General features: G+C 36.3%; 1 protein-coding gene across 12 annotated transcripts in view; it reads right to left on the reverse strand.

Annotated features, from left to right (window-relative positions):
* Positions 1 to 1,258: 1,258 nt before the first annotated feature.
* Positions 1,259 to 14,036, reverse strand: part of Fer (FER tyrosine kinase) — a 486,842-nt gene continuing 474,064 nt past the window's right edge. For 11 of the 12 annotated variants that reach the window (XM_074076987.1, XM_074076984.1, XM_074076983.1 and 8 more), the window contains 3 exons: positions 11,413 to 11,567; positions 6,863 to 6,985; positions 1,259 to 5,736 (listed from right to left, as the gene is read on the reverse strand). In XM_074076987.1, the coding sequence (XP_073933088.1) occupies positions 5,594 to 5,736; positions 6,863 to 6,985; positions 11,413 to 11,567 (421 nt within the window). In that variant the 3' untranslated portion in view covers positions 1,259 to 5,593. Of the gene's footprint in view, positions 5,737 to 6,862; positions 6,986 to 11,412; positions 11,568 to 14,036 lie in introns of those variants that run through there. The other variant, XR_012449076.1, reaches the window with a different exon arrangement.

Consider the following 14,036-nt stretch of genomic DNA (forward strand, 5'->3'; position numbering starts at 1 on the left):
CTTTTGGGGGTGTTGCAAGTTTGCTAGCAAAGGAGGGAAGTTAAATTTGTCATGTGACGGAGGACACCTGCAAGATATTTTTCATTAATAAAATGAAAATCAGGAACTTTTACAACCATTTTCCTATAATGCTGGCTACCCTAGACATGTGTGCACTGCTACACAGCTTCTACTGTGTAGGTATCCAGCTGTACTATCATGTCTGCAACCATGCAGAGAAACAGAGCAGGGGTCACTGGCTTAATAGTGGCTTCTTTCTGAGATGACAGGGAGCATAACGAAAATCAAGTCAATATCCAATTCAGTGCCCTTTAGGAAAGTGCAGAAGAGACTTGAAAGGACTGATATTTAGGAACATGCAGCTTCCTTAAGAGGATCAGCTTCCCTTACTGAGGTGGCCTTTATTTACTTGCTGGAGAGTTAGCCTCCGAGTCATTCTGCATTGGTGCTTTTTTTTACTGCCCTTCATCTCTTCCTCAGCCTTCTCTCTGGATGCCTCTTTTTCTGCCCTTTTGTGTCTTTCCTTAGCTGTGTGCACTCTGGCTGGCTCTAGGATGTTTCTGAGATGATTCTAGCATCAAGACAAGGAACATGGCCACTTAACTGGCATTTTCTTATTTCCCTACTGAATTCTGTTTCCCTAGAATGAGCTCAGCACCATAAGGTAACTCTAGGAAACATTCAGTTGACATTAGTCAAAGGTGCAGTAAGGCTGATCTAAATGTGCTCTCTTTTAGGAAACTTCAGCCCAGGTTGAGCTCCACTGCAAAGATTTCTAATAAAGTAGGAGTAATCAGTAACTTTAGTTTAAGAAATATTAACTATAACTAATGCAAATGTAAAGGGACTGGGTGGGGAGACTGTGAGTGGAAGTGTCACACCAGTGTTTATCTCTGCGCTGTGGACGTAAAAAACTACTCTTAAGACAAGGGAGAGATTATTTAGTTTGCTTATGCAAAGGCCCACATGCTGGCAGGTGACCTCTCCTTTTGGCTCTGGTGATTTCTTTTTTTAAATTTTCTGTAGTTCAGAAGGGTTTGGCCTCATGGTACTATTTTCCTCAGGGTTCACAGTGACACTATCCAAGTCTTTGTTCCACTATAATTTTTCAAAGTAGGTGCCTCATCCTGCTTTGAGTAACTGGCTCTTTCCTCTTTTGATTTCCTACATGTTTTCTCCAGCACCTCATCGACAGACATACCGCAGCCCTGTGTATTACTCTGTACAGTTTAAAGTGACTCTGAATTTAGCACAGCAGTATTTTCTACTATCCGAGAATCTCAGTCTTTATTAGGTAACTAAGTGATTCTTAATGCCTATACTTAAAAATTCAGAATTTAATCTCTGAATTAGTATGAGACAGCAGGATGGATTTCAAGGGGTACAAACTTCTTAAATTGAATTATGGTTAAGATACATAGTTTATTCACCATCTGTATTATAGCATTATGCTTTAAAGGAGAAATTTATGGCCTTTAAATCTCTACCAATAACTCCTTCAAGTAGATAATCTTGGTACATGCCATTCTGACTTTTAAAATCAGAGTATCTTTTTTTTTCAGCATTGAATATGTAGTGCTGGATTCTCACAAATAATATTCTTACTTGATAGGAAACTAATGAAACCACAAAAATAAATAAAATAAAAAAATTAATAAGACATTTCTGATATGTATAAGTAAATCAGTTAATAATAAAAGAGAAAACACTTTAACTAACGGTAAACTCTCATGCTAACTTAATAGTATAGTGGAAATGTAATACAAACTCACTTTTGTGTAAAATATTTGATTCCACTTAAATATTGATACATAAAGAAAACATGTCCTTTTCAATTGTCTGTTTCTTTGTTGCTCTTTTTTTAGGTGGCAGTGTTCTGTTCTGTGTGAGGGCTCTGATCTCCTACATATGAAAGTCAGTATTTCCATGACTCAGAATGGGATTTATAAGCAATCACTTCTGTTGATAAAAAACACTGTGTTTTCAAATGGCGTGACAAATGAGTCTATTTTAAACGAAGAGGTCTAAGGCAAACTACCCCTTTTCAGAAGATAACAATTAATCTTACTTCAGAGGACACATGGCCAAAAAATAGTGTACACAAAATATACCAAGAAAGATTTTCAGGTACACTGTTACATCTGTTGAGTCACAAGAATTATGACTCAGCTAACTCTGAACAAAGAGATTTATATTGTTGCAGTCTAAGTTTTCTTAAACCCACTACAAATTCCTTAGCATGTGACAAATATTACAACTAAAACACTTTGCTCTCAACATTCTAACCACCAGTATTGTGAAGCCATAGTTATTTTAGTGATACTAGTCAAACATAAAAATATATGGTAAAACTGGAACATAATATAGACAAGAAAACCATACTGTTGTTTAAAGGAAATTAGAACTACTTCAATGACAAGATGTTTTGCTTTCTAAATAACCCTAAGATGAAAACATTTATAAAATGTGCTCTGAATGATACCTAACACAATTAGGCTCCTGGGCTATAGTCTTCCACTAGCACATATTTCAATAACACTGTGTTTGTGAGAAGGTAGTGAATGATGAATAGGGAACTTTACTGCCCATATTAAATTTGGGAAAAAGAAGAGAAACAATTACATGACACTTTATACTGGAGACCTTGTGGCAAGATGGACTGAAATAAAGCTCAGTTTCTGAATGTTTAAATAAAACATTTCTTATTTTCTTGAAGAAAAGGAATATGAAATCTTTGAGAAAGAACCTTAAATTGCAAGGAATACAAAATTAATTTTAGGTTTTACATGTTGAATTTAACATTAAATTTCTTTCTTTGAAAAATGAACCTCCAAAGTATTTCTCATAAAGGCTCCTTGGTGATTCAAAGTTAAAAAATGCAGGTAAAAGTCAGACTGCTTGGGTTTACTACCCTTTCCACTGCTGGATTAATAAATTTAAGGAATTATAAGTGGAGCTCTACAGCAATGATATATGCAACACTTGGATAATCTTTAATAGCACAAAGGTTTATGACCAGACTCAATTATATTCAGAGCAGTGGCAATTTTGTTTACAATTATTTTCTTACTTAACAAACCACAGGATTTTGTGCATTTTGAGGCCCCCTTTCCCTACATCAGTTTGCAAACTCAGAACAGCATTTATTTGTGTGCTTTTTGGGTATGGATTAACTCCTAAAGTACATAATTCCAATAATTATTTGTGATAGAAGGAATGAATAAATTAGGTTTCAAGCATAACAAAATTAACAGTAAAAATGGCTTGCATAAGCTTTTCTTAAAGCATGTGGCTATATTAAATTTAATATCCTATATTATTGATATGATCCTGAAAGACTCCCAATGAGTTATTAATCTTGAACTGTACCACTGTCTGTTTTGGAACAAAGAATGACATAGAATTTAAATGCTGCAGATGTCATGATGTTTTGAAAAGCTTTTTAAATTTAAGCACAGAGTTATGATGTGAATTGCAAATTCTAACAGCTTGGATGAGTGAAATATCAATGCTATGTTCATTCTTTATACCAAAAATGCAAGGATGAAGTTTCAGGTCTTGTTCACCTGAGCCAAAACATTGTTCTCTCTCCTTGCTGAGAGCTAAGCATTGAGGCCACTAAGTGACGAGAGGCTGTTTTTTGTCTCTTTTTTTTTCAAATAGACAAAGAATATTATAGACAAAGATTCATTTGGAAATAATGAAAGGGGTGATAATGTCTTGTCTTATTCTCACTTTTGAAGGCTGGTAAGTACCTGAAGACCATAGCACTTAATCTCAACTCATGAATTTGAGCTTTGATTTGCTGTGGTATGTGCCATCATATTTGACCTAAGGGAGAACTGTGCTGATTAGAAAAGAGTTGCTTGGTATGTTGCAATATACTGTTGAGGGCAGGTTTACTATGTTTTCACTTTAGTCTGAATATACTAGTCATTAAATGTATATAAAATTTGCAAAGAGATTGAAATGATAGACTCAGGTCATCTTTCTCTTTAGTAGCCTCCTTTATACCATTTAAAGCACTGGAGTGAGTTATGCACAATGATATTCATAGGCAATAAACAGCTGGAGAGGGCAGGAGGAATTTTCTACCCCTTAAACTCTTCCGATGAACATAGACCAAAAAATCCCTAAGGTGATGTTTACCTGGACAAAGGCCTGAGAACTTTTTATAAAAGGGTCTCAGTCCACATTTTACCTGAGAGAGACCATCGCCTACATTCATATTTATCCTGAGAGGCAACTATATACAGATCATGGCAAAAGTTCCCTGGATACAGCCAAGATTCATTTCAATAGAATCCTATTTTTAACTTTGTGTTACATGTTCAGCACTGTGCTTGCATACCTGTCAGCTATTGTTAAAGATTTTACGGTAGCAGCATAAGCATAAATGAAGGGGAAAAGTAGAAATAGGAAGGCTGTCCCTAGGTTTTTTTCCTCAATAATATTCACTTGGTTTCTGAGCCACCTCTTTCATTCACATATGTCTTGGACTTCAGTAGTGTGTGTGCACGTATGAACGCACACAAATGTTAGTGAGCTAACATTATCTGACAGCTCTATAAACTACCACAAATGAAGGGAATTATATTCTGAGATGCCTCCTTTAAGGTGAAGATACGACTAGAAGTATGCTGTTATTTCTGTGGACTTACATGTTGAAGTGTCTCTAAAAAAGTTTTCATTGTGATTAAGAGGGCTCTATGTATGAACTCCTGAAACATTTCTTAGATCTTTTTTGGTGAACTCATACCACAACATAAAAAGTGTGTGTGTGTGTGTGTGTGTGTGTGTGTGTGTGTGGTGTGTGTTGATGAAGCCACACCTCTAGCAAGGAGGGTAGATATTATGTTTTCCCGTTCTCTTCCTTGATCACTGCTCTAGCTGCTCTTTCCCCTGACTGCCCTCCTGGTCATACTTCCATTTTGCTGTCCTCACTCTCTGCAACATACTTTAAAAGCAGCTGCCTCAACTCTGTGTGTTCCTTGAGGACATTTCATGCATCGTTTTCCGATGCCCTGACTAAAGAGGAGGAAAACAACAACTTGAATAATAATTCAGGAGCATGGTGATTCTCACTGGGCTTACTTATGGCAAGAAGGAAAAGAAGACCCAAGTAATTCCCCAAATAAGATCACGTTTACAGATACAATCTTGCCTTGGCAGAGTAGAAAGCTAACTTTGGTTGGAACATGTCTTGCAAACATGCATTACCAATGCAGTTTATAGCACCAACTGAGGAGGGTCTGTGGCATAGGACATCAGCTCACAAACTGAGTCGGTAGCAGAAAATCTTGGAGAAACATCAATGGTCCTATATGTGAAAAAGTTCTTCTATAGTCATTCACATTTACAGCCTGTGCTTATCTATTTACAGTGGCCTGAAATGGTAGGATTGCTGTGGTTAACTAATTTGTCTTTGACATATTTTAAAGTGGAACATATTTTTACAAAACTCAGTTAATAAAAAAAATAACCTTAGAAGATGGTTGCAGGTAATGTGTATAAACTCATTGTTACTGAGAACAATAGTATTATTTTGCTGGAGGACAAAGTCCTGATGGCCAAGCTTGGCACTGTTCTATGACTATGTGATTTTCCTCTTGATGACAGCAAGCTCTTTTAGAAGTTCACTGAACTTAGGGCGATTTTCAGGCTTATAATCCCAACATTTCATCATAATTTTAGAAATATCTTCTGGACAGTGTTGAGGGGCTGACATCCGGTATCCTGAAAACCAGAGAATTTAGAATGGAAGTAAGATACACATGTTCACACAGGGCATTATGCAGTTTGTAAATTTTAGTACCTTATGTTGTAGGTTTAATAGATACAAAAATCCACTTCAGGTTACCTCCCCACCTAGGTGATACAGAATTCAATATTAAAGAGCCTACATTTAGTTCAGAAAACAACTTGAAGCACGATGTATCACATAAAAACGCATACTTCAGTTGCTCTAAGTATTTTTGTCTTTGTTGTTGAAGAGAGGGAAGGAATTTATTCATGCTAATCCGACAGTGAAATAAAGATGAACCTGAGTCATTTTCATTTTCAAGCTGTTGTCTGGCAGTGTTTCAGTCATGTGCTGGTGTGTAAGATGTGTCTGAGAAGCAGGAAGGAGGTTAGAAGGGCACATTTTACACCCAATCCTATAACCATGGCTCCCCTGGGTAGCTTGATGCTAAGGCACTGCCATGTCATCCGTGCATTTTTTTCTGTTGAAAGCTGTGAACTACACAAGCCCATGCTAGAGTGTCACCAGCACCTAGTTATTCCTCTCTCTGGTCTAAAATGTGTCCTCTTGAAGACTAATAGCATTTCAATTTGCAATATTACTAGGGGGATTTATCTGATATGGAATAAAAACTAAGGTTGAGAAAGATTACCCTGTATCCCTTGAAGACCATGAGCTGTACAACACTGTAGGTGTCATGCCAACCAAGAAAGACATAAAGAAAATTCTATAGGTCTTGGGGGAGGGGGGAATGAAAGAGAATGGTGGAGGGCTGAATTCAAGTATTATATACTTGATATATTGTGAGAACTTTTGTAAATGCCACAATGTAACCCCCACTCCCAGTATAACAATTAAAAAAAAAAAGAAAAAAAAGAAAATTCTATAGCTCTCTATTTTAAAGTGTTGGGACTCTTTAAAGTATTTGTTTTGTTGTATAAGAGCCACACCACTCATGGGGTTCAAAAGCAGATTTTTCTAACATTTCTGCTCTCTACTCATATACCAAACAGCATTGTAAAACCCTCCCCCACTGCCAATTTGGCCAGCAGATATACCATTGGCACTGCTGCCCCTAGAGCTGGATTGGAATGCTAACTGTTCATGTCTTTGGCTCACCTCTCTCCACTTGCTCTCGTGCTTGTTGATTTGTCATTCCAGGGTATGGGCAGACCCCTAAACTGAAGGTCTCCCAGAGGAGGATGCCAAAACTCCACACGTCACTTTCAGAACTGTATCTCCCTGCAAGGGAACAACAATCATAACCATAACCATTTTAAGCACAGGGGACTGTTTCTAGTTGTGTATTAACACAAACTTACAAAAGGAACTCAATAACTAGTAATCTTACTTTTTCTTTACTGGCTTTATGTTCCAGGACTAGCAATATTAGTAATTAAATGAATAATCTTCAGGCTGCTAGTTTAATCAGATCAGCTAGTAATCCCTTGCCCCTTCTTCCCCTATCAAGAAGAAATATTCAGCCAGCCTGTAGGCCTTCTTTCCCTATGGCATCTGAATGAGATAGATGGTTTATGTATAAATCACATAAATTTATACACATCAATGCCTAGGAGATTAAATAAGTTGGTTTCCTGCAATTTTGTCTTATGACTGCATCATTTTCTTTCCGCTAAAATTACAAACAAACTTAAAGCAATAAGGAAAGTTTCTTAACTTCAATTTTTTACTCATTTCTGTTTACAGATACTCTCACATGCTTAAAGGTCTCATTTTCTCCACTGATAGTTTCATTTACGGAAAATACATTTCTCTATGGGTTTTGAATAGAGTGGAAATTAACATAGCTGGCTGATAAAAACAACTTCTTTAAATTACATGGTGCCTTGTTTTGTCTAAATATATTGGTGCACCTGTTTTGCTGAGCTACATAAGCTAAGCTTTTAGAATTTTTTTGGTAGCCTTCAGGAGAAGCACAGAGATAAAAACCTATGCAAGATGTCTTCTGAGATGGATGTGAAGTTAAAAAGGAAAGGCAGAAAAATCCTTTCCAGTCTCTAAGAGGCTAAGTGTTTCTAAGACTCTCAATATATTCATATTTCTGTTTAATTTGACATATAGGGCATAAACATACTATCATAATGAAATTCTATTTACAGTGGTGCTGAAAGTTTCTTGAATGGTATAGTTTCTATCTCTCTTGTAGCTCATTGCATTAAATCTGCCACTCCAGGATTTATAAAATATCTCTTGTCTAAACTTATTGTGTTAATTTAAAATAGAATGGCCTTTTCCCTTTCTTAAAGAAAGTAAAATGGACAGTTTGCCTGTGTTATGACAACTGTTCTAAGTTTAGAGTGTACTTCCTATCAGCTCCAGCTGTGTGAATTAGCTTTCTTTTTAGGAGAGAGTAATTATGGATTTCACTATGCTGTTTGGTAGAAGGATTAGTTTTCTTTTCTGCACATCAACTCTTTTCATGTTTGACATCCAATAATTTAATACTTTTCATGAAAGTCCTTCAATGGCTACAAGTTAAGACTATTTTTTTCAAAGAAAGTAAGTTATACAAAGTTAAATATCTTATTTTATAAGGTAATATCTAGGCAGAGATCAAGAAAGGCATGATATATGTAAACCAAGGTCACACTCTAGAAGTGAAAGCTTATAACCTAACTTTGACTTTTGAACCTGATTTTTTGGATAATTTTAATAGGCCAACAGCAAGTCATAATTGTGTAACATTTTGCTGCTTTTCTAACTCTTATTTGATTCTCATAATACCTCTGTAGAGAAAAAGTACTATAAATGTCATCTTACCAATTAGGAAATGTAGGCCTAGAATAGTAGATGGCTTGGCTAGGTCATGCAGCTAAGGACATAACTGATCTAGGACTTTCTACTACAAATCTTGCTTCCCTTGCATTTCAGAGTATACTGAGTTATACCACACTAATTAAATTAGAGGACAAAACAGGCCAAAATAATTAGATGACAAATGGAAAACTTTCTCCTAATGGCCTTTAATAAACATAGTACCTTTGTTGAAAGCTGTGACGGAAGATGGCAGTGATATATGCCAACAGTCTATGAGTATGCTACCATTTTGTATAAAAAATTTGTTGAGGAAGACATATACAAATAAATGGTTGAAAAGTCTTTGAGAACATGGTAAAAATATTTGCCTCTGAGAAGGGAAATTGCATGTTGAGACAGGGACCCACATTTCATTATAGGCCCTTTAGTATTGCTTGGTCTTTAAAAATATTAAAAACACTAACAACAAAATAGTAAAAGTTTAATTTTATAGCCCTAGGCCAAAGCTCTGGGAAGTTCCTTGGAAGGAGGCTTTTTTCATCTACCCTGACTCCTCACTTACTTCCCAAAAGATCTGGGCAGAATTTCATCACTCTTTATACAAGAGTGAAGGAAAATCAGTAGGGAAAGAGAGGACTTCGAACTGAGGCAAAATTTTACCACCAAACACAAAGTTATATTAATGTAAAACAAAAAATAAGGACATTCACAAGATATTTGCTTTCTCTTTAAAAATTCAAGGATTTGAAGCCAATCTTCAGTAATTTTAATAGTTTCTCAGGGTTGCTATGAGACTTGACTCAGGAATTTCCTCATTAGATTGCATAAGGAACACTACAAACTCTGTCTTTATTTACCTTTAAAGTCTCTTCCTCCTTGTCATATAAATTGTTCTACATCTTATAAAGTTCATATTAAAGGCTGCTAAAAATATTCCTCATTATTAACCAATGATCTTCAGATTCATCCTTATTACTTAAAATGCTTTAGGCCTTGTTGTTAGAGGAATCTGAATTTAGACCTTTGATCTATAAGGACTTTATTTAGTCAGGTTGCAATTCAACTAAAATACACTGTGATCAAGATGCAGAATTTTAAATGGCATAATTACTTTAATAATAACAGGACTTTTTCATCAGTTAGGGAATCTGGCAAACAGGGTTAGCAAATTCAAGAAAACTGGGTTTACTGGTAAATCTATAGGGACTCTCAAGTCCAGTTACAGCTCCCTTAGTGCTTGTAATGTTTTGCCATCTAAAGAAAACTTCCATGTAAATACAAGGTTTACAATCCTATCTTTTATCCTATGATTGTCCCCTTTAGCAATATAATCCTAGAGTAACAGCACCTAACTCAGAGAAGAATCACTATAGAAATAGCAGGCCTGCCATTTCCTCTGGATTCTCTGGATTGGTTTGTAATCACTAAAAAGCTCACAGAAGCCTCTCTTGTACGCATGTGGGTGAGGATTATCTGTGGTGTCTGAATCAGCCTCAACAAGCTTCCAAAGCAATTACATTCAAAAGCTTTATTTGGAAAATATTTGGTGGTTCCTTAAAGATAATATAACTATGTAACTCCTCATATATGCCCATAATAACTAATATAGGTACTCAATAAACCCTTGTACTCAAGTGTGGCACTATTCACAATAGTCAAAAAGTAAAAACTGCTCAAATGCACACAGAAGGATGAAGAAACTATGGTATATCCACAGAATGAAATATGACTCAGTCTTAAAAAGTAATGAAGTGGGCTGTGAATGTGGCTCAAGTGGCAGATTGTTTGCCTAGTAGTGCAAATTTACTGATAAATTATACAATATGGATGAACTTTGAAAACATTATGCTAAATGAAGCTAGACACAAAAAGTCATGTATTGCATGGTTCCATTTATGTGAAATATCTAGAAACTATACATTCACAATAACAAAAAACAGATTGGTTGTTGTCAGGAGCTGGATGTTGGGGTAGGGGGAGAGAAGAATGAAGAGAAAGTGCTTAACGGGTAAACTGTCATTCTGGAGTAATGACACTGTTTTGAAACCAGATAGAGGTACTGGTTGCCTAACATTGTCAATTATACTAAATGCCACTGAAGTGTTCGCTTTAAAATGGTGAAGTATATACTATGTGAATTTTACCTCAATTTAAAAAAAAAGATTTATCTGTCTTTAGGCATTAAGGCATTTACAAATGTCTTATAAATTATTTTTCATGAAGTAACTTTTCATTTTCAATTGACAAAGTCATTTTATGATATCTTTATTCAAAATGTACTCACTCTCTCACCAACCCATGACTTATATGTTGTTTCTCTTATGGAAAATGTAATTTATAATTTCGCATAAAGGACACTCTGGTCTTACTCCCCCCTCAACAAGTTCTTGAGCTGTTAACCACTTTATTACGGCCCATTTTGTTCTAATCACAGACAATGCAAACTATATTTCTAATTACAGTGACACATGAAAATTCAAGCGAAATAAAATCTGCTACTTTAAAATTTACTTCCTCTCTCTCTCCTCAAGATTTATGTAAGTGCAAGAGGCTGAGAAGCTAAGAAACCAGGATGAATTCAGAGTGAGAACCTAAAGAATTGATTGACCTAATATTTTATGAACTCAACATTAGATGAGGTTATTGGACCAATTATAAGACATTCAAAGAAATGGTCCAGAGCTACAGCAACATTTTTACTTGATGTATAATCTGATTACTAAACTAAAAGCAATGAATTAAGTTTGTGTTTATATCTAAGTGTAAGAATTATATTTGTGTTGATCCTCAAATCATTCCAACTTGGATCCTGCTCTACCCCTAGAATACTTCTTCCTAATGTTTTGTGTTGATGTAGTCCATTTTTGCCACCAAAAAGAGTCTGTCCTTACCATAATTAAGAGCTTCTGGTGCTGTCCATTTAATGGGAATCTGCTTTAAGCCAGAAGATGAATACACTCCACCGTCCTCCTGACGAGACATTCCAAAGTCACTGATTTTCAGAATGTTATTTTCACCTACCAGGCAGTTTCTTGCAGCAAGGTCCCTAGGTTATAATAAGACACAGAAAACACCTATTAAAACTAATTGAAAGCTGCTTTCGCATTTATGACTTCCACACTTTGCATTTTTACATTTGCAGTGTATTTATAATGACGCTGAAAATGCTTGCGATTTACCAGTCCTCCCATCTTTTCTGTCATAGGTAAAATTCATCCAAGAGAACATCTGCATATGGAACAGGTCATATGCTAGTCTTCTAGGTACCACATATATTTCCACTTAAATAGAAAAACACTGATTGTAGGGTTAAAAAAGAAAATCATAGAGGACAAGCTATGCAAACTTAACATTATTTCGTCTTTGACTGGCCTTTCCTAGGGCAGCACTGCCCAAAGGAGCTATCTTTGAGGATGGAATGCTCTCTGTTTGCACCATCTGAAAAGGTAAGTCATGTGTGGTTACTGAACACTAGCAATGTAGCTAGGGTGACTGAGAAACTGAAATGTTCATTTGATATACTTTCAGTTTATTAAATTTAAATAGTGGCATGAGGCTACTGTAACAGACTGTCCCTTGAGCTTCTGAAGGGTGGAAAACGGCTGAGTTGCCAGGGAGGTTGGCAACGCTTTTCCTACTGCATTTAGGATCCGCATAACTCTACATGATGACCTGGCCCTGCCTGTCTCTCTCCCATCTCATTGTATTCTTTTCTCCCCATCATTTATGATATCTCAGTCATATAAAGCTACTTTTTGTCTCTAAATTCAGGAAAACTTCCCTAAATATGGCAAACTTATTTCTACCATAGCAGTTCCTTTGCCTGGAGAGGTTTCCTTCTACACATCTGCATAGCTGGCTCTTCCTCAGTCATTCTTCCTCCAGAAAGATCTCTCCTGACCAACCTTATCTAATAGGAAAGACAGAAGTGAACAAAACGAGGTCCCTTCTCTAATTCAAATGGGAGCATGTTCAACAGTCAAATACATATATCAATATATGTGAGAGAATGTATATACAGTCACATAAAATCATGTCACATAGTGCTGAGTATTAAGAACATAGTTTGAATAAGGGGAGAGGGATTTGTAAGAGAGAATCCTAGTTTAGGTAGGCTGATGAAGAAGGTCTCTTTGATAATGTGATATTTCATCAAAGACCTGAAGGAAAGGGGCAGGGGATCAGATTCAGGGTGTGTGGCAGAGACAGTTGCCATTCTAATGTCCACTTCTTTTACTTTAGTAAAAGAACCCCTATGCTAGCTGAACATTTTGCCATGCAGTTTGAAATGTTATACTTCTCAGCCTGCCCTGAAGCAGCACATAGCCATACTCTTAAGTTCTGTATATGTAAACATAAGAGTTGCTTAAAATCTCTAGGCAGTTTCTCTGAAGCAAGAGAATTCATCATTACATTTTTCCCTCCTACTAACCTGAATATGGTCTTGCACACAGAGGAAATATAATAACATTATAAGAACAGCAATAAATAAGGGGCCTGGGTTCTGGATGAGGGTGAGTGTTATAAATCTGGCGGACATGTTCTGAACTGTTTTCTTTTGTACCCTGGATTTATTAATTTTTTTCTCCTTTGATCTCTTGTTATATGCAGTTAAAACTAATCCAGTATGGGTATGGACCTGGTTTTGGACACACTGAGGTCAAACAGGCAGTTTGGTAGTCAGAAAAGAGGTCTGAAGAGTCATAGCTTTTAGATGGTATCTGAATCTATGGGATTGGAAAATGCTTTCAGCTGAAAGGTGAATGTAGAGAGCTGAAAGAAGACATTCAAGGAGTAGGCCTTTGAACATACCATAATGTAGAGAAGGATTAAAGAAAGGAGACTGAGAAGGAGCAGCAAGTGAGGCAGGAGGAAAACCAAGGAAAAGTATGGTGGCTTAAGAGCTAAGTGAGGAACGCTTTTCATGGAGGAACAGTGATCAATTCTGTTTACTACTGCACAAGTAAGCATGAAGAACATGAACTGGTCATTGAGTTTAGGAACAGGGGATTTTATGAGACACTGACAAGGGTAATTTCAGTGAAGTGTTAGGTACAAAAGCAAGATTAGTGTGTTTACAAAGACAATGTCTAAAAAGTAAAATCATGAGTTTAAGATACCTGGTTTGAGTACATTTTCTGTACAGAGAAGTGGACAGGAAAGAAAAAGGGGGATTTCTGGTCAAAGGAAATTTATACTCTCTAATATGAGGGCTATTACATGTATATGCAATGTAGCTGGAGCAAAACTAATGTAGGAGGGAAGGATGACAACTGCAGATATAAAACCCTCGAGAATGCAAGAGGTGAGGGGATCCACCTTTGCTTTTACAGTTATATTCCCAATACCCAGAGTAGGATGTGGCACATTGCAGGTGCTCAATAAATACTATTTTATCCTAGAAATGCCCCTGGCTGCAGGGAAGTGATATATTCTATGCTTTCCCTTTTTAAATTATTTTCTCTTGAGGAACATTTAACATCTGGTTTCATTGTCAATTCACACACTTTTATTT

The sequence above is a fragment of the Castor canadensis genome, chromosome 6 (assembly GCF_047511655.1).
Source record: "Castor canadensis chromosome 6, mCasCan1.hap1v2, whole genome shotgun sequence".
Classification (NCBI taxonomy): domain Eukaryota; kingdom Metazoa; phylum Chordata; class Mammalia; order Rodentia; family Castoridae; genus Castor; species Castor canadensis.